A 21,239-nucleotide genomic window follows, 5' to 3' on the forward strand; every position below is an offset into this window, starting at 1 on the left:
GCAATAGCTGCTTGAGAAAGGTTTTTCTTAAACTGTTCAACAATTTGCTCATGCATTTGTTAACAAAGTGGTGACCCTCGCCCCATCCTTGTTTGTGAATGACTGAGCATTTCATGGAATCTACTTTTATACCCAATCATGGCACCCACCTGTTCCCAATTTGCCTGTTCACCTGTGGGATCTTCCAAATAAGTGTTTGATGAGCATTCCTCAACTTTATCAGTACTTCTTTGTCACGTGTTACTGGCATCAAATTCTAAAGTTAATGATTATTTGCAAAAAAAGAAATGTTTATCAGTTTGAACATCAAATATGTTGTCTTTGTAGCATATTCAACTGAATATGGGTTGAAAATTATTTGCAAATCATTGTATTCCGTTTATGTTTACATCTAACACACTTTCCCAACTCATATGGAAACGGGGTTTGTATATTTTCTTGTGCTGTGGCGTGTTACTGCCGGTAAGTATCACCAAAGTGATGCAGCTTCTTTCAAAGTCATGCATCAACTCTTATGTCATAGAAATAGATTTGAAAAAAGTCCAGTGATTTCTCCTTGAACACTTTGTCCTAATTTAGTTTTGGTCAGCAGAAAGAAAAAGATGAAGCCCTTATATTCTGCCATCTTCAGGTAACAGTTTAAAGGCCGTAATAGAAGACACTTTGCCGAATTAACCATTAAACTTAATATGTTGAGGGGTGACGGGGGCAGGGAGGGTGCTGTCCCATTAGGTGTCAACACTGCCCCCCTCAGGATATTTGCATCTTGTGCATCGTTGAGCTGAATGACTTTCGCTTTGTGTTCCAGAGCGCAGCGGCAGCGCCCAGCCCGGTGATGGGCAACATGCCCCCCAACGATGCCATGCCGGGCGGTCCCATGCCTCCAGGCTTCTTCCAGGTATGACCCCCCTTTCTTCTCCCAACAGCCGCCTCCCAAATCTATCGTTCCTCCCATCCCTTCGCCACTTCCTCTATTTTAAGATCTACTCATTCCACTAATGTATCTCTCCTATACAAAGGACTATTAGGGCCTCCTTAAGAAAAGATGAATAATGTCAAAATATATAAAGTCGAAAGATTTAGAAAAAACATAAAATACTCCAATATAATTTTCTTTGACTGTTTTTTGCTGTAATATGTGCCGACAGTCACTAATTAAAATATTTCCATTCTTGTATATGTTTTTCTCACAGCATTATGACTTTTTTAAACATTTAAACAACTTTTTTCTCTAAATATAATGTTACCATTATTTTAAAAAAATCAAGTTATTAATTCTTAGTTATTTAGTTTTTTCTTCTCACGTTACAATTTTTGTAGAATTGTGATACTACAGTAACAGTAAAATAACTTCATTATTATAACAAGACATTCCTAGAATAAGAGTAGTTTCACAAACAAAATACTTAAACGGGAACTGCACTTTTTTTTAAAAATTTGCCTATCGTTCACAGTCATTATGACAATGGATGGATTTTTTTTTAAAATTTCCAGTAGAGTGGAAAATCAAGTTGACTTTGTATGCTTAATTGTTAAGTTAAGTTAAAGTACCAATGATTTGTTTCATTTTATCCATGAAACCCTAATCCAATTGTATTCACAAATTGCAAAGTATGTGAAAATACTGTCTCTACATCACAAAATGCCACATTGAATATTAGCAATGCTGCTACATGATGCTTAGTGTTTTGCTAAAGCTGGATCTGTTTAGCAGAGTTTCTCAAACTTGTAGCTCATTCTCCTTATATTCAGGATACAAAAATATAAGGTTCTGGACCACAAAGTCTGCATGATTCGCATTGTTTTTGGTGGGGAAAGAACTTGAGGTTCCTACCTCTACATCACGCGATCACATGACTGGCAAGCTCATTATCTTTCAAAATTGTTCGGCAATCTCAGTGAGATTGATACTATTTTGATCATATCTATTTTTTCCCAAACTTTGTAAGTCGTTCGGTGTCATACATCAGATATACCGTAATTTCCGGACTATAAGCCGCACCTGACTATAAGCCGCACCAGCTAAATTTAGGGGAAAATACAGATTGCTCCATATATAAGCCGCACCCGACTATAAGCCGCAGGGTTTTGATGTGTAATTAGCGTAGTATATAGGGGTTCCTGCTACCACGGAGGGGATTGTTGGGACAGAGATGACTGTTTGGGAACGCAAAGCGTCCCATTTATCAACAATACATCTTTCAATCATTCAATCAAACTTTCACATCTTTGACATGGCGAACAGCATTCGTGCAGAGTACAAATAATACAACGCTGCAAAGTAATACAAAGTGCTCGCCTGTACGTTATCAAAATAACCAGCCTACCGGTATATGAAAAGTCAGTCTTTAATCATTGTGTCATCGTCTTCCTCCTGCGTACTAAAACCACCGAAATCCTCTTCGTCGGTGTCGGAGAAGAACAGGCCGTAAATAAGCCGCACCCTTGTATAAGCCGCAGGGACCAGAACGAGGGGAGAAAGTAGCGGCTTATAGTCCGGAAATTACGGTACTGTATATATGATAATAGCTTCAATATAGAGGCAACTTGTTTTTCCACTCTACTGGTACTTTAATGCGTTTTAACGTGTAAATAAAAGTTCAGCCAATGGTAGATCCTCTATTCCGCCCTTAAAATCCACCAAAAAAACCATCCAAAATGTGCCAACAATACTTCATTTACAAAACCCAAAACCAGTGAAGTTGGCACGTTGTGTAAATTGTAAATAAAAACAGAATGCAATAATTTGCAAATCCGATTTCAACTTATATTCAATTGAATAGACTGCAACGACAAGATATTTAATGTTCGAATTTGCAAATAATCATTTACTTGAAATTTAATGGCAGCAACACATTGCAAAAAAGTTGGCACAGAGGCATTTTTACCACTGTGTTACATGGCCTTTCCTTTTAACAACACTCAGTAAATGTTTGGGAACTGAAGAGAGCAATTTTTGAAGCTTTTCAGGTAGAATTCTTTCCCATTCTTGCTTGATGTACAGCTTAAGTTGTTCAACAGTCCGGGGTCTCCCTTGTGGTATTTTAGGCTTCATAATGCGCCACACATTTTTAATGGGAGACAGGCCTGGACTACAGCCAGGCCAGTCTAGTACCCGCACTCTTTTAATACGAAGCCACGCTGTTGTAACACGTGCAGAATGTGGCTTGGCAATGTCTTGCTGAAATAAGCAGGGGCATCCCTGGAAAAAGATATTGCTTGGATGGCAACATATGTTGCTCCAAATCCTGTATGTACCTTTCAGCATTAATGGTGCCTTCACAGATGTGTAAGTTACCCATGCTTTGGGCACTAATACACCCCCATACCATCACAGATGCTGGCTTTTGAACTTTGCGCCTACCACAGTCCGAATGGTTCTTTTTCTCTTTGGTCCGGAGGACACGACATCCACAGTTTCCAAAAACAATTGGAAATGCGGACTCGTCAGACCACAGAACACTTTTCCACTTTGCATCAGTCCAGCTTAGATGAGCTCAGGCCCAGCGAAGCTGGCGGCATTTCTGAGTTTTGTTGTTAAATGGCTTTCGCTTTGCATAGTAGTGAAGTGAATTACATTTATATAGCGCTTTTTCTCAAGTGACTCAAAGCGCTTTACATTGTGAAACCCAATATCTAAGTTACATTTAAACCAGTGGAGTTTTAACTTGCACTTACAGATGTAACAACCAACTGTAGTTACTGACAGTGGTTTTCCGAAGTGTTCCTGAGCCCATGTGGTGATATCCTTTACACACTAAGGGCTCGAAGGTCATGAGCATTCAATGTTGGTTTTCGGCCTAGCCGCTCACGTGCAGTGATTTATCCAGATTCTCTCAAACTTTTGATGATATTACGGACCGTAGATGGTGAAATCCCTAAATTCCTTGCAATGGCTGGTTGAGAAATGTTGTTCTTAAACAATTTGGTCAGGCATTTGTTCACAAAGTGGTGACCCTCACCCCATCCTTGTTTGTGAATGACTGAGCATTTCATGGAAGCTGCTTTTACACCCAATCATGGCACCCACCTGTTCCCAATTAGCCTGTTCACCTGTGGGATGTTCCAAATAAGTTCAACTTTCTCAGTCTTTTTTGCCACTTGTGCCAGCTTTGTAAAAACATGTTGCAGGCATCAAATTCCAAATGAGCTAATATTTGCAAAAAATAACAATGTTTAGCAGTTCCAATGTTAAATATCTTGTATTTGCAGTCTATTCAATTGAATATAAGTTGAAGAGGATTTGCAAATCATTGTATTCTGTTTTTATTTACCATTTACACAATGTGCCAATTTCACTGGTTTTGGGTTTTGTACATTTTGTGACTTTATTATAAACCAAGTATTAGTGATATTGTTATTAGAAGCGCTAACACAGACAAACTATTCATTGAGTGGTCAGCTGTTTCCTCGCTTCCCTCCTCCCTGTAAGTTTATTGTAGATCATGAATCATGCCTCTTAGCCGGATAGAAGAAGGCTGAGGACATATTCCGACAGGTTGGTACACTTTGACATTCAAATTAGACAGACACGAAAATGACGAGAACGACACAAAAAGATGCTTGGCTCCACCTTCCTTTTCTTTGCGAGGATTATGATTAATTCTTCATCTAAACGGGAATACATGAACATTATAGCAGTCGGCATCCTAATGACAGCAGACCTTGTACAGTAAGTGATATGAGCAATAATTAGTGATGTTGAAAAAAAGCAAACGTGATGCGTTTTTTAAACTAATGCGCCGCGTATGCTTAAAATGATCAAAATACGTAAATATTAAATGTTATTATAAATGTACCTGTTATTATATTACATATACACTTACATAATGTATATGAAAACCCTAATGGAGGTGTTTGGATTGTTTGAAGGGCTTTATAGGCAGACTAAAGCGGCTCCCATAGGCTCCATTGTAAGCGGACTTTTGATCACATTTATTTAATATTTAGAATGCATTAAAAAAAAATCTATCCGTCATCATGTCTTTCATCATGATTGTGAACAATAGGAAAAATTCTAAAAAATAAAATAAAAAGTGCAGCTGTTGTCACCAAGTTGTCACTTAGCAAATAGGGCGCTACTTGCTGGCTAACGATTGGCGCACTAGCTTCTAGCTAACGATCAGCGTGCTAGCATCTTCTCCGGGAAAAATGACCGTGCTGGATGTTTATCAAATTGTTGAAATCAATCACGGTTTTATGATAACTATTAATGGAAACGGTAATACTAACCGTCAATAATTTTACCGCAGTTTATCATGAACACCTGTAATCTTTGCATCCTAATTACTATATTATATTATTAACGTAATTTTAAAACTCCTCTAAACATTCCGCTTTTTTCCTCTCTCAATAGTTTTCTGTTCCCTTAAAATTACAACTTTTTTTTCTCCTAAGTTTTTACTTTATTCTCTTGTAACTTTTCACAACATTATGACCTTTAATTCATTTTGTAAAAAAAAATTAAATGTATTTTTAACTAGGGGTGCTGAAAAAAGAAAATTAATATCGGAATATGTATGTATATACCGGTATGTATGTATGTATATATATAAATAACATTTCAATCGTCTCTTTAAAATTATAAAAGGATTTAGAACCTGAATAAATAAGAATTGCGATTCCGATATTAATTTTCTTTTTTCAGCACCCCTAGGTAAAAAATTAATTTTAAAAATGATATATATATACATACATACAGTACAGGCCAAAAGTTTGGACACACCTTCTCACCATTCAAGGTGTTTTCTTTGTTTTCATGACTATTTACATTGTAGATTGTCACTGAAGGCATCAAAACTATGAATGAACACATGTGGAGTTAAGTACTTAACAAAAAAAGGTGAAATAACTGAAAAAAAATGTTATAGTCTACTTTCTTCAAAATAGCCACCTGATTACTGCTTTGCACACTCTTGGCATTCTCTCGATGAGTTTCAAGCACACATGTGAAGTGAAAAACATTTCAGGTGACTACCTCTTGAAGCTCATCAGGAGAATGCCAAGAGAGTGCGAAAAAGTAATCGGAGCAAAGGGTGGCTATTTTTAAGAAACTAGGATATAAAACTTTTCATTTATTTCACCTTTTTTGTTAAGTACATAACTCCACATGTGTTCATTCATAGTTTTGATGCCTTCGATGACAATGTAAATAGTCATGAAAATAAAGAAAACACATTGAATGAGAAGGTGTGTCCAAACTTTTGGCCTGTACTGTATATACACACATATATACATATATAAGGGACAAGCGGTAGAAAATGGATATATATATATACACACATATATATATATATATTATATGTGTGTATACATATACAGTATATATACACACGCAGATACGACCCTAAAAAGTGTTTGTTTTTTTCAATAACAAAAAAAAATCTTAAATACATTTTTTTTGGCATCTCTGTGCTTACTTGCTAGGCGTATACGTCAGCAGCCAAGAGGAGCTTTTATAACGTGCAACCACTTTTGAACAGGTGTTATTGTCATTTTTATACCAAATAATACATTGCGAGAATTGTGTTGAATCAGAATCAAATTGTGTGTTTTTGTAAGATCCACATCCTTGTTATTTTAAACCAATTAGTATCGTTCAGTAATGCTCAAAATGGACTTTTGTAATTAAGTAATTCAATTATATCAGGCAACACTTTTAATTATTGCAGTTATTCCCCCACCTTCTCCCTCTGCTTCCATTCTTGGTATTTATGAAGACCCCATCATTCATTCATTCATTCATCTGTGGTCAGCTGTTGAGCACATTGGTGATTCATCCTAATGTTGTCATTCTCTCCACTTCCCCATCTCTGCCGCCCTGTCCTCGGGGCTCCGTGACGGGAGAGTTTTTTTGTTGTTTTTTTTTTAGTCTGTGGAGATATTGTGTGGCGGAATGCCACGCACACACCAACAATAACACAACCCGGGACTTTGAGTTGCACACCGGTACATATACACTCCTTGTGCACGGTGTGATGGACAGTGTTGGCATTTGGCTGCGGCACGATAAGGTGGCGGAGGAGCGTAGGAGAGAGAAGGCGGGTGGCGTTGAAGAGAGCTTGAAGGGTGGAATGATGAGAAAGATCACCTGCACCTGGACTGTGGTCACCTAGCATTGTTTTCATGCTGTAAGCAAGGCCGGCTAGCAGGCCTAATGAGAGTGAATAGGCATAGGCAGTGGTGGAAGGAGCGAGTGTGCTATTAATAGCGTTGGTGGGGGAGTGAGGGTATGTGTTTGTGCATATAGTGGTGAAGGGACCTATTGTGACAGGGAGCTGTGGTTGTTTGCTACAAACACGCTTGGTTGGCGCTTTAGGAGCCCTAACCTTCCGTGATGCAACAGTGCAAAGTGCCCACGTGTTCACATCTTCAAGTCAGTATGGTGTGTTTTTATTTGTATTTACATGATCCCAAAACAATATTCACCAAGTTCCTCAATACAAAAGGAATTTACTGCAATAATGTTTGTCTCCCAAGTTTTGACCTGAACTCAGGGGGCCGGTATGGCGTCTCTCCCAGGCCAGTTTTAGGGCCCGGGCCACCAGTTCAATCGCCCTGCCCTAAAGTAACATTTAAAGAAAAGTCGGAAATGCTCTGCTATGGAAACGGATATAAATGCGCTGAGGAAAGAAGTTCCAGCAATGCTTACAATTAACAAAATACGGTAAATATTGTACGTATTACATATTGTTATGAACATGTCTGTTAGTACATTATATACAAATATACTTGCTGTGTATACATAATAGGTTGATGGAGGGTTTTTAAGTTGTTTCAGACCACTTTGAAGGCTATAATGGTGACTCCCATTAGTCACATCTTGCAAGTGTTTTCTTAATCATCTTTAGAATCCTAAAAATTACAGGTGTGTTCTTGTCTTTCCTAATAATTGTGAACAATAGGCAAAATTTCCCCCAAAAAGTGCAGTTCCCCTTTAAGTAGTAATATTTTTTACTATTACTATTATTTTGTATTAATAAAATATATAATATAATTGACAAATAGGATGATATTTTTAAACAATATTAAAAAACTAATTTAATAACTTTTTTTTATCAATAAATAGTAATACTATGTTGGTTTTTATAGTACTTTTGCAGATACAGGAAGCAGTGAGAAGAAAAATTAAGAATAACAATAACTGTAATAGTTGGGTAGTTAGTGTTAATTGCTGTTAAATATTAAATCGTAATGTTTTATTTTTTTTGAATTACTTAAAATATCCAAAATAATTGGTAAATATGATGATATATTTTTAAAATTATTAAAACATTTTCCTACAACTTTTTTTTATATCAATAAATAGTAATAACTTTTTTTAATAGTGCTTTTGCAGATACAGGAAGAAGTGAGAAGAAAAATTAACAATAACAATAACTGTGACAGTAGTGTTGCTTACTGTTAAATATTAAGTAGTAATATTTATCTTTTTTATTATTTTAAATTACTTAAAATGTACAAAATAATATTTAAAAAAATATATATTTTTAAATTCATAAAACTTTTTTTTTAACACTAAATAGTAATAATCCATTGGTTTTTATAGTACTTTCGGAGATACAAGAAGCAGTGAGGAGTAAACTTAAGAACAACAGCTTAGATAGTGGGAGAAGCAGTGTTAATTGCTGTTAAATAATAAGTACTTACATATATTTTTTATATTACTTAAAATACAACAAATACTTAATAGGATGATATTTAAAAAAAAATTAAAACGTTTTAATATTTAAATGAGTAAATAGTAATAATACATAGTTTTTTTATCGTGCTTTTGCAGATACAGAAAGAAGCGAAGAGAAAAATTAAGAATAATAATTGAGATAGTAGGTTAGTTATTGTTAAAATTAGTAGTGATTATTTTTAGTATATTATTTCATGTTATTTAAAAATGTGAATATAATAGTAAATGCCGTTATATTTTTACAAATATTTTATATACAAATCCAGAGTTCACCTGTGCACAGAAGTGGTGGCGTTTCGACCAACACTGGCAAGTTACAGTGGGGTGTTTTCTTGAGCATGTTGAGCTGTGTGGAAAAAAATTCAAGTCAGTCTGACTGATGCGATTTAACAACAGTGCCATCATTTGGTTTGTGGACAACACAGTAAGGGTGCCTGTTTTGCAAATGTTCACATGACTGTGCTTCCATTCGAGGGTACTGGGGAGGGGGCAGTTAGGGGAAGGCCCCCTCGCCTGTATCACTGCAACAAAAGGCAGCGTCCATTAAGACATGGTTGGATAAGTTTGATGGGGAAGAACACTACCTAAGCCCTGACCTTTAACCCTAACTGAACCAGCCCCTCTCCTTTCTACGAAGAGTGCAGACCTACAACTACTTCCTGTTTACTTCCTGCGATTGTAGTCACCTGACGTTATAATACTTTTGCCCATGTAGTGTGAATGAGCTATGATTATTCCATTGCTTTATATTGTATTGTCTGGTGTCTCAAAACAAGCCCTTTCAAGCTTACAGTGGCTTTACTGAACATATTTAATGAAACATGGAGGTCATAAAGGCAAGTTTACTTTTCCTGAACGATCGGAAGGACAATTAAAGAGTGACACATGTATGAAGGAATCGCTCACCTCTGGTTAGAGTGACAACAAAAGTATCAACTACTTTTCGGTGCATGTTCCATTGCAGCCCATCCTTTTGCAGCCAGCCTTTGGCAATACTGCCCCCTTGTGACTAACAGTGGAATTGCACATGGTTCCAAGCTTACCACCTAACCACACCGTTTAAACAACAAATTAACTTATTTTAAGGGCCTTTTTTTTCTAAGGATAACTATAAAGAGCACATTTAGCTCATTTTCTAATGAAATCGAAGACCCCCCAATCCACCCCCCTGTCCCGTTGCCAACAAATTCCTCCCCGCTCGCCGTCCTCTTCATATTTTTTGAGCGGGCAGTTCCTCCAGGTGTAACCCGCCGAACCCCTCAACCCCAGCCCGACATGGGCCCCTCCCCCTCTCTCTGATGTCACTCTTCTTTCTTAAAGGGACCACCCGGCTCTCAGCAGTCCCCACACGCACAGCCCCCCCCACACAACCCAAGCAACCCCATGATGGGACCGCATGGCCAGGTAAGATGCAAGCACTTTCTCACCCAGCTTTCATTGCCTCCAAAGCCCCCCCACCTCGACCCCGACTCTCCCCTTCCCCAACTTTCTCCCATTCTTTCTTCCTCGTTTACCCCTCCAGGCCCGCGCGTTTGAATCCGGCTAGTAGACGCTTTGCTCTGGAAGCATCCAGAGGCAGCAGGCCATGCCTCCTCTTCACGGCCCAGAATCGGGTGTCCCTGTATGGGATGAATTATTCACTCCTTGCCCCTCCCCCGGAGCGGCTTGTGGGGGTTGCACACTTATCTGCTCCACCGCTCTTAGCGCACACGCACACACACACACACGCTCGCACATTTATACACACACACACCTCCCCTCTGGCTGCTTTTTCTAGCATCTTATGAATAAAACAAGGGGCAGCCATGGACCTCCACACAAACGCTCACATCCTTACCTCAACTATAAACAGAACACAGTCTGGGTTAGCGAGGTTGCTAACGAGTTAAGAACCAGTTGGTTGAGCTTTCCTAAAGAGTTCTGACACGTTTGGTGCAGCGAGCACTATATACCAGCTCTCTTCCTCCTCCTCCTCCTCCTTGTGGTTTTCCGAGTCGAACATGGCTTCCCTGGCAGGTTTTGAGCTGTGTATCGTTGGCCCGAGGTGCGTCCTAACCGCGCCAGCGAGACCACAGGCCCGCGTCGGTTTACACCGCAGCGAGAGCGGGGCGATGTCTTGAGTGCTGTCTTTACACGCTGTCATGCTGCGCCTCGTTACAAAGAGACGCTTGCGGTGCGTTCCTCCTGGTTTCAAGGCATGATGAGTTTGTCATCCTCATCCACCCACATCCTCATCTGTGTGTGCTCGGTGCTACTTGGGCCAAAATACCAAGTTTAAATGGTCTTTCTTTCCCCTTTTGCAGCCTTTCATGTCACCACGGTACCCAGGTGGACCGCGCCCCGCTCTCCGAATGCCAAATCAGGTACACACATGCCCCGCCCACCTACAGTTTCTCTCGTAATGTGTATTTTCCTAACGTTCTGTTCGATGTTCAGCCTCCAGGTGGAATCCCTGGATCTCAGCCTCTCCTGCCAAACAGTTTGGACCCGATACGGCCACAAGGTACGGCGCTTAGTCTGGTATTCAGTAGTGTGAGCACGTCCCATTCTGTCAATCTACAAAACCCAAAACCAGTGAAGTTGGCACGTTGTGTAATTCGTAAATAAAAACAGAACACAATGATTTGCAAATCCTTTTCAACTTATATTCAATTGAATAGACTGCAAAGACAAGATATTTAATGTTCCAACTGAGAAACACAATTTTTTGGCCTTTCCTTTTAACAACACTCAGTAAATGTTTGGGAACTGAGGAGACCAATTTTTGAAGTTTTTCAGGTGGAATTCTCTCCCATTCTTGCTTGATGTACAGCTTAAGTTGTTCAACAGTCCAGAGTCTCCGTTGTGGTATTTTAGGTTTCATATTGCACCACACATTTTCAATGGGAGACAGGTCTGGACTACAGGCAGGCCAGTCTAGTACCCACACTCTTTTACTATGAAGCCATGCTGTTGTAACACGTGGCTTGGCATTGTCTTGCTGAAATAAGCAGGGGCGTCCCTGATAACGTTGCTTGGATGGCAACACATGTTGCTTCAAAACCTGTATGTACCTTTCAGCATTAATGGTGCCTTCACAGATGTGTAAGTTACCCATGCCTTGGGCACTAATACACCCCCATACCATCACAGATGCTGGCTTTTGAACTTGGCGCCTTTAACGATCCGGATGGTTCATTTCCTCTTTGTTCCAGAGGACACGACATCCAAAGTTTCCAAAAACAATTTCAAATGTGGACTCGTCAGACTTCAGAACACTTTTCTACTTTGCATCAGTCCATCTTAAATGAGCTTGGGCCCACCGAAGCCGGTTGCGTTTCTGGGTGTTGTTGATAAATGGCTTTCGCTTTGCATAGTAGAGTTTTAACTTGCACTTACAGATGTAGCGACGAACCACTGACAGTGGTTTTCTGAAGTGTTCCTCAGCCCATGTGGTGATATCCTTTACACACTGATTCAATGTTGGTTTTTGGCCTTGCAGTGATTTCTCCAGATTCTCTGAACCTTTTGATGATATTACAGACCGTGGTTGGTGAAATCCCTAAATTCCTTGCAATAGTTCATGAGGAAATGTTGTTCTTAAACAGTTCGACAATTTGCTCACGCCTTTGTTGACAAAGTGGTGACCCTCGCCCCATCCTTGTTTGTGAATGACTGAGCATTTCATGGAAGCTGCTTTTATACCCAATCATGGCACCCATCTGTTCCCAATTAGCCTGTTAACCTGTGAGATGTTCCAAATAAGTGTTTGAGCATTCTGTAACTTTCTCAGTCTTTTTTGCCACTTGTGCCAGCTTTTTCAAATTCCAAATGAGCTAATATTTGCAAAAAATAACAAAGTTTTCCAGTTCGAACCTTGAGTATCTTGTCTTTGCAGTCTATTCAATTGAATATAGGTTGAAAAGGATTTGCAAATTATTGTATTGTGTTTTTATTTACGATTTACACAATGTGCCAACTTCACTGGTTTTGGGTTTTGTAGAACGGCACGCAGTACAGTAGCATTTTAACTCAATTTAACTTGAGGAGACATATGTGGAATTAATTGTGTATCTGTTTGCTTCAGGACATCCAAACATGGGCGGTCCAATGAGAATGAACCCTCCTCGAGGAATGGCCATGGGCCCACAGGTACCGCTCTGACAATCAAGCACAAACTTGACAAACAATCCTCACCGAATATCCTCTTCAATTTGGCATTTTCCGTCTTGCAGAATTACGGGGGTATGAGGCCTCCCCCCAACTCCATGGGCGGCCCCATGCCAGGGATGAACATGTGCGTTTAAACACTTCTTATACCTCTCTTGTTGTGATTGTGTCTATCGTCTTATATTTCTTCCATTGTTTCTCCTCAGGGGTCCAGGTGGAAGAGGGCCATGGCCGGGTCCTAACGCTAACTCGGTGAGTCTTCATGTTTTACACAAGTAAAGTCTGAACATTACCATAGTCACCCGAATATAAGACGATTGCTCTTTTTCAAGACCCATTTTTGGAAAATGTATTTATAAAGACAAAGCTAATATTATGTTCAAGCAGGTTTCTGTTAGTAAATTTTACATGTGTGGACACACACACATACGCACGCACACACACACACACACACACACACACACACACACACTCTCACTCACACGAACACAAAAAATTATTATTGCATGAATTGGCTTGAAATCAGCTTTTTAAAAGGCATGTAAACACCATACGTGGGTAAAGTAGCCCAAAAATTGTACTCCAAGTAAGAGTACCGTTACTTTAGAGCAGTGTTGTCCAAACTACGGCTCGCGGGTGTCTACAGTCTGGCCTGTGAGGTCGTCACAAGTTCAATAAGAAGTTTGGCCTGCGGTATGACTTGAGTTTAATTACCCTCTTATCCAGACTATAGAGCGCACCGGTGTTTAAGCCGCACCCACTACATTTTAGAAAAACATTTGTTTCTGTATATTCGCCGCACCAGACTATAAACCGCAGATAGACCATAGACTGGAATTGACTGTTTAGTCTTATGCTGCATTTAACACCATGTTGTGGACAACATCAGCAATGTTGGTCAATGACCAACTTGTACCCGTGATCTTGTCCTTTCGGTCATAACTCAAAGCTCATGACCATAGGTGAGGATAGGGACGTTGATCGACCAGTAAATTGAGAGTTTTGTCTTTTGGCTTAGCTCCTTTCTTACCACGATGGACCAATACAGGGTCCGCATCACTTCAGATGCTGCACCGATCCTTCTGTCGATCTCATGATCCACTTTTCCCTCACTCGTGAACAAGACCCCGAGGTACTTGAAATCCTCCACTTGAAGCAGGAACTCCTCTCCAACCCGGAGATGGCACTCCACCCTTTTTCAGGCGAGAACTACGGACTCTGAATTGAAAGTTCTGATTTTCATCCCAGTCGCTTCACACTCAGCTGCAAACCGATCCAGTGAGAGCTGAAGATCCTGGTCAGATGAACCCAGCACGACCGCATAATCTGCAAAAAGCAGAGACCTAATCCTGCAGCCACCAAACCGGGTCCCCTCAATGCCCTGACTGCGCCTAGGAATTATTTCTAAAAAAGTTGCTAACAGAATCGGTGACAAAGGGCAGCCCTGGCGAATTCCAACCCTCACTCGAAACGTGTCCAACTTACTGCCGGCAATGCGGACCAAGCTCTGACACTGATCATACAGGGCGCGGACCGCCACAATCAGTCCAATATCCCATACTCTGAGCACTCTCCACAGGACTTCCCAAGGGACACGGTTGAATGCCTTCTCCAAGTCCGCAAAACACATGTAGACTGGTTGCGCAAACTCCCATAAACTCTCAAAGATCCTGCCGAGAGTATAGAGTTGTTTCAAAGTTCCAAGACCAGGACGAAAACAACACTGCTTCTCCTAAATCCGAGGCTCGACTATCCGACGTAGCCTCCTCTCCAGTACACCGGAATAGACCTTACTGGAAAAGCTGAGGAGTGTGATCCCACGATAATTGGAACACACCCTCCGGGTCCCCTTCTTAAATAGAGGAACCACCACCCCAGTGTGCCAATCCAGAGGCGCCGCCCCCAATGTCCACGCAATGCTGCCGAGTCTTGTCAACCACGCCAACCCCACAGCATTCAGACCCTTAAAGAACTCCGGGCGGATATCATCCAACCCTGGTGCACTGCCACCGAGGAGCCTCCTAACTACCTCGGCAACCTCAGCCCCAGAAATAGGAGAGCCCACCGCGGAGTCCCCAGGCACTGCTTCTTCATTGGAAGACTTGTAGGTGGGATGGAGGAGGTCTTTGAAGTATTCCTTCCACCGAGCCACAACATCCTGGTCTGGAAGTCTTTCTCCATGGCTTCTCCGAACTCCTCCCATTCCCATGGCCGAGTTTTTGCCTCTGCAACCGCCAAAGCCGCACACCACTTGGCCGGTCGGTACATGTCCGCTGCCTCCGGAGTCCCATGAGCATGTGCCAGTCTTTTGTGAAGAGAGAAGCTTAGCACAACTTGCTGGTTTGTGTGACTAAATCTCTAAGCACCGAATATAAGATGCCCCTTCTTCCTCTCTTTTTTCTAGAAGGATAACCGTCTTATAGGGGTGTAACGGTACACAAAAATTTCGGTTCGGTACGTACCTCGATTTAGAGGTCACGGTTCGGTTCATTTTCGGTACACTAAGAAAACAACAAAATATAAATTTTTGGGTTATTTATTTACCAAATTTGCAAAATATTTTTTTTAGTGGAATATTTGATGTGAAGTAATCGGAACCTTGGATAGGTCAATAATTCATAATAACATTGATTTTGATTCAATATTATGTTTTGAGCAATGACAGTAAGAAGGAAAAAAAACAGCTTTGTTTTATTAGTCAACATTGCAACTTTTTCCAAATTACATTTAACCTTTAAGCTTTTTTATTTCACTTTTGTTATGTTTTTGTTTATTTTAATAGTATTTTTAGAAATTGCCGTGGGCCTTTAAAATTTTAGCTGTGGGCCGCAAATGGCCTCCGGGGCACACTTTTGACACCCCTGCTATAGATAATAAAAAATTAAATCTAATAAATCTATGGATAAAAAGCAGAGCCTGGCGACGCATGCGTGTTTATCATAACTCTCTCGCTCGCTCTGTCTCTGCCCCTCCCTCACGAATGCTGCTGCGTGCACAATTTGTTTTGTTTGTAACCCCTTCTTAACCCTGAACGTACATTGAAAATACACGCAACCCTAACTCAAAATGCCGGACATTTGAGGCATTTAAGAAACTCCGCCCTGACAGCTCCGCAAAAGAGGACATGTCCGGTGAAAAGAGGACGTATGGTCAGTCTAACGTAGCCCGGTCGTTGCTAGCATGCCGTGTGTTGTGCCTCTGTGTGCATTGTTTACACAACGTGCGTTACGCTACTTAACATGTCAGTGTGGAAACTCGTTTGGTACACCTCCGAACCGAACCGGAACCCCCGTACCGAAACGGTTCAATACAAATACACGTACCGTTACACCCCTACCGTCCTATATTTGATTTGTGTCGTATTGTGGCATCTTCACACTGTCACACATTAGCATGTTTTTGCGTTTTATTGTTGTTGTTGTTAGAATCTTGAATGTATTGACTAATGAGGTTTGCCTCTGCAGATAGCGTACTCCTCCTCATCTCCAGGAAACTACGTGGTAAGACAGTTAAAGACCTTAAAACCAAGAGTGAATTTTTACCTGATTGTTACCCGTTCTCCTCCTCTCAGGGTCCACCAGGCAGCGGAGGTCCACCCGGAACTCCAATTATGCCCAGCCCAGGTGGTGCGTCACCTAACTATGCCCCCACCACACTAACAGTCCTCCATCTTGTCCTTCTCACTGACAACGCATGCCCTCCACCTTCCCTCCCCGCACCTTATTGCTGATTTTTTTTTGTTGTTGTATCATTTTTGTCATATCACTCCTCACAAAATCCAGATGTCGGCCTACAATTCATTAACTTCTTTGTTTCGTCCTCACTCAGACTCAACTAACTCCAGTGAAAACATTTACACCATGATGAATCCTATTGGACCCGGAGGCAACAGACCCAATGTAAGTTAGGTTTTCAAACAATCAGCCTCATTTCACACTTGTATGTAAATACAAATTTGGTGTGCTCTTTGGTGCTTATTTCACTAAAAGCTTCTAAAAATGTACTTCCAAAGAGCACCATTGTCATGTACACAGCAGAGCAAAGAGACATCTTCTTGATTGATCAGTTAGGTATATTTAGTATATTTTAGAAGCTTTTGTTGAAATCAAAGCTAGTTAATATGCTATATGTAAAATATGATCTATTTGTTCAACCTCGCAGACGGCATTTAGTTCGTCACGCGAAAGTTCTAAAACATATATATATATATATATATATGAGAGGATTTTGTCTAGATCTAAGATGGTAAATATAGCATAATAGGAAAATAATCAATGTATTAAGCCCAGCAGGCCACATTTTAGTTTTTAAGTATTTGGGTTACAGCATAAACAAGTCACAAAAGCTTTTTTAAAAGTACACTTTAGAAGCTTTATGTGAAAATGAAGAAGGTTGGTATTGCAAAATACAAAAATAAGTTATGTATTTAACCCAGCAGACAACATTTTCATTTTGAAATATTTGCGTTACATCATGAATAAGTCACAAAAGGTTTTTAAAAGTACTCTTTAAAAGCTTGTTGGGAAATTGAAGACTGTAGATATTTCAAAGTACAAAAATAACCATGTATTCAACCCAGCAGACAACATTTTGGTTTTAAAATATTTGAATTGTGTCATAAAAAGTCACAAAACATCTTTGAAAGTAGATTTTAGAATGTTTTTGTGAATTGAAGATGGTAGGTATTGAAAAATACCAAAGATATCTATGTAGTCAACCCAGCTGACGGCATTTTGGTTAATGTCACTCGAAATGTCGGTCTTTATAAGCTTTTGGTGAAATCTAAAATACTTAATATGATAGAATATAAAAAATAATTTACATATTCAAACCAGAAGATGACACTTTGATATGGGATATTTGAGTTATGGCACAAAAAAAATCTAGAAAGCTCTTGAAAAGTTTATTTTTTGAGTATTGGGTGAAATTAAAGCTGGTATATATAGTAGAATACAAAAATATGCGTATTCAACCTAGTAGATGTCATTTTGGTCATGAACAAGTCACAAAAGCTCTTAAAGTATTTTTAAAGGCTTTTAATAAAATTGAAGCTGGTAAATATAGTAGAATATCAATAAATCTATGTATTTAACCAGCAAATGGCATTTTGATTGGAATGTTTGAGTAATGTTCAGAAAAATTCACAAAGGCAATTTAAAAGTATATTTTAGAAGCTTTTGGTGAAATCTAAGATGGTTGATATGCGAGAATATAATCTATGTATTCAACTCAGCAGATGGCATTGTGGTTTGCAAAACTTAAGTTTGGTCACAAATAATTTACAAAACTCTTTAAAGGTAATTACTTAGGAGCTGGTAGGTGTAGAAAGAAAAAATATATATATTGAATGCAGCAGGTGTATAATATGTGAGTTATGTTTCGTAATATGTTTAACTAAGTCTTTAGTGTGTGCGTGTAGGTTCTTTACTGCACAGCCTTGAACAGTCACTTGACAAAAATACCAATGTTATCTAAGTAAGACACTTTTGGTTTTGGTCCAGACTATGGTAATGAACCACAAGTGTGGATCCAGCTTTAAGACATTAAAAACACAATTCTGAACTTCTTATAATTTGACCAGTTCCCAATGGGACCCGGGCCTGACGGGCCGATGGGTGCTATGGGAGCCATGGAGCCGCACCACATGAACGGATCACTTGGTGCGTCAACGTCACTCATTAAGTAGCACTAAATTGTCCAAGTGTGCTTCATGTCGACTTTGGTGTTATGTGTCCGCAGGGTCTGGAGACATGGATGGCTTGCCAAAGGTGAGCTCCCTCTCAATCTCCGCATGGTAATATCTAGAGGTCCTTAGAATAAACAACGCTCATCACTTGTCCTCCCCTCCCTCCATCCAGAGTTCTCCTAATAACATGGGGGGTATGAGCAACCCGCCCGGAACGCCGCGAGACGACGGCGAAATGGGCGGCAACTTCTTGAACCCATTCCAAAGTGAAAGTGTAAGTAGAGAGAGTGAATGACGCCTCACGAGCCCTAATGGTTCACCTTGACGCCCCGACATACCAGTGGAGGAATGCAAGCAGATAAAAACACACAAACAATTTTTTTTTTCATCTATATATTTACACTTTCGGGTAAACAGTGGAACCTCTAATACCCGACATGATCTATTTGTTGCATTCATAAGCCATTTTCCCGTTAGAAATATTACACCTGAATGCGCTTATGTTGACATAACGTGTGAGACCCACAGGGGTCATTTCTATAAAAGCTGGGTCTGCTTATGTTGATATGTGTTGTGGTATTGCTAACTTTATCATATAAATAATAAAATAACCACTGTCACAGAGTTATAACGTGCACACTGTTCTGTGCAAAGTAAGCTTCAAAATAAAAGCATGACAGTACTATTAACCTGGATGATACCACAGCAACTAACACAATTACCGTATTTCCTTCAATTGGCGCAGGGAATATAGTATTCGCACGTCTAGAATTACTGCCGGGTCAAACTCGTTTCTCAAAATAATTAACGCATGCTTGGCCTTATCGCTGGTTCATTATTAACGCCGGATCAAATTCGTTCCGCAAAATATTAATTTTATTATCGCATGTCTATAATTTTCGCCGGCCGGGTCAAACTCGTTTCGCAAAATATTTAGCATATGTCTAGAACTTCCGCCAGGACAAATTCGTTACGTCACGAGTGACGATTTACCTGTCCTCATTTTCAAAATGGAGGAAGCTGATTTCAGTAGTTTGCAATCGCACAAAGGAAAAAAGATAAAGAGTTATTCAGTAGGATTTAAGGTCCAAGTTATTGAATACTGGTACGGTATGCTAAAAAGAACAGTAAGCAGCTATGTTTTATTAATATACCGTAGCTGCGTGTGTCAAATACGGTATGAGTCATTAAATGACTCCCGCCTCCTGGTGGTAGAGGGTGCTAGTGATCCTTCTGGCGACTTCCGGTACTGCAGAAGAAGTGACAACACGCAGCAACAGATCGGTTTTTTTTTCCTCTCGCCTGAACTTTTAGGGCAGCACGGTGGCAGAGGGGTTAGTGCGTCTGCCTCACAATACGAAGGTCCTGGGTTCGATCCTGCGCTCGGGATCTTTCTGTGTGGAGTTTGCATGTCCTCCCCGTGACTGCGTGGGTTCCCTCCGGGTACTCCGGCTTCCTCCCACTTCCAAAGACATGCACCTGGGGTTAGGTTGATTGGCAACACTAAATTGGCCCTAGTGTGTGAATGTGAGTGTGAATGTTGTCTGTCTATCTGTGTTGGCCCTGCGATGAGGTGGCGACTTGTCCAGGGTGTACCCCGCCTTCCGCCCGATTGTAGCTGAGATAGGCTCCAGCACCCCCCGCGACCCCATAAGGGATAAGCGGTAGAAAATGGATGGATGGATGAACTTTTAACATGGAGGATTACATACCGGTATCTAAAATAAAACAGTTTTCTAAACTGGACTTTCAATCGAAGCAGGAGGTAATAATTAAAGGAATATCTCCATCGAGACAGAGAGACTTTTAAAACTGAAGAAAGAAAATAAGGAAGACTTCTATAAACAAGTTATCGATGCTTTTGGTCATTAGGAGCTGCAAATGGACTCCATTTATAAGTACAGGTAAGACCATAATAGCGTTTTTTTTTATTAAATGTGCTTTTCATGATGGTATGCTTACATCACACTTAAAGCGCACGCCTAAATTTACCGCATTCCTTTTGGTAAACGCTGGAGTGAGAAGAGGTTATAAAATAATTAGCGCATGCACAGCCATCCCGCAGGCTTCCGGTAAACGCCGGAGTGACAGGAGGTTTTAAATTAATTAGCGCCCCTACGGCTATTCAAGGAAATACGGTATGCAATGCAGAAAAAAGTAAACATGGCTGGTTATTACTAGGAGCTAACAGCTACACCGCAGCCAAGCACATAATAGCACACAAGCTAGACATGCGTAACAAGTGTCCTTAATTAAACAATATTGCAGTCTAAAACGGCACATTTGTCATTATAAATAAGTATCAAATAATTATAGTTGCATATTCCTTACACATACAAAGTCTGCAAAGCACAAGCGCATTAAAATGTATCAAGTAACAAAAGTGTCCGCATCATTGGACTTACTGTATCATAAGCATAATTTAATGAATTATTGTGGACACAGTGTCGCAGAAAAAATTCTTATTTCAACTTAAAGACAGCATAAGTCCATGCTAGATGATTAATAATAAATTGGTTAATGTTTTTCATAACTACCATTGTTGCCTGACTAATTTCATTTGCTGAAACCTTTTCTAAAATCCAACATTATAATTCGTGCCAAAATCGTATTGGGTTCTGCCAATACTCAAGGCCCCAGTATCCGTATTGTGTCAGAATTTAAAATGTTGTAACAAAAATGTCGATAAGCGCTTTTGTCAACATGAGTAAACATAGAAAT

General features: G+C 40.1%; 1 protein-coding gene across 5 annotated transcripts in view; it reads left to right on the top strand.

The window, feature by feature from the left end:
• Nucleotides 1-21,239, top strand: part of zgc:110158 (uncharacterized protein LOC553590 homolog) — a 115,004-nt gene that overhangs the window by 88,735 nt on the left and 5,030 nt on the right. For 2 of the 5 annotated variants that reach the window (XM_062041347.1, XM_062041350.1), the window contains exons 5-17: nt 809-898; nt 10,004-10,087; nt 10,987-11,046; nt 11,120-11,186; nt 12,750-12,814; nt 12,898-12,959; nt 13,039-13,084; nt 16,297-16,332; nt 16,404-16,458; nt 16,661-16,731; nt 18,414-18,492; nt 18,572-18,600; nt 18,691-18,792. In XM_062041347.1, the coding sequence (XP_061897331.1) occupies nt 809-898; nt 10,004-10,087; nt 10,987-11,046; nt 11,120-11,186; nt 12,750-12,814; nt 12,898-12,959; nt 13,039-13,084; nt 16,297-16,332; nt 16,404-16,458; nt 16,661-16,731; nt 18,414-18,492; nt 18,572-18,600; nt 18,691-18,792 (846 nt within the window). The remainder of the gene's footprint in view (nt 1-808; nt 899-10,003; nt 10,088-10,986; nt 11,047-11,119; nt 11,187-12,749; nt 12,815-12,897; nt 12,960-13,038; nt 13,085-16,296; nt 16,333-16,403; nt 16,459-16,660; nt 16,732-18,413; nt 18,493-18,571; nt 18,601-18,690; nt 18,793-21,239) is intronic. The other 3 variants (XM_062041349.1, XM_062041351.1, XM_062041348.1) reach the window with 2 other exon arrangements.

Source organism: Entelurus aequoreus, linkage group LG03, assembly GCF_033978785.1.
Source record: "Entelurus aequoreus isolate RoL-2023_Sb linkage group LG03, RoL_Eaeq_v1.1, whole genome shotgun sequence".
Lineage (NCBI taxonomy): Eukaryota > Metazoa > Chordata > Actinopteri > Syngnathiformes > Syngnathidae > Entelurus > Entelurus aequoreus.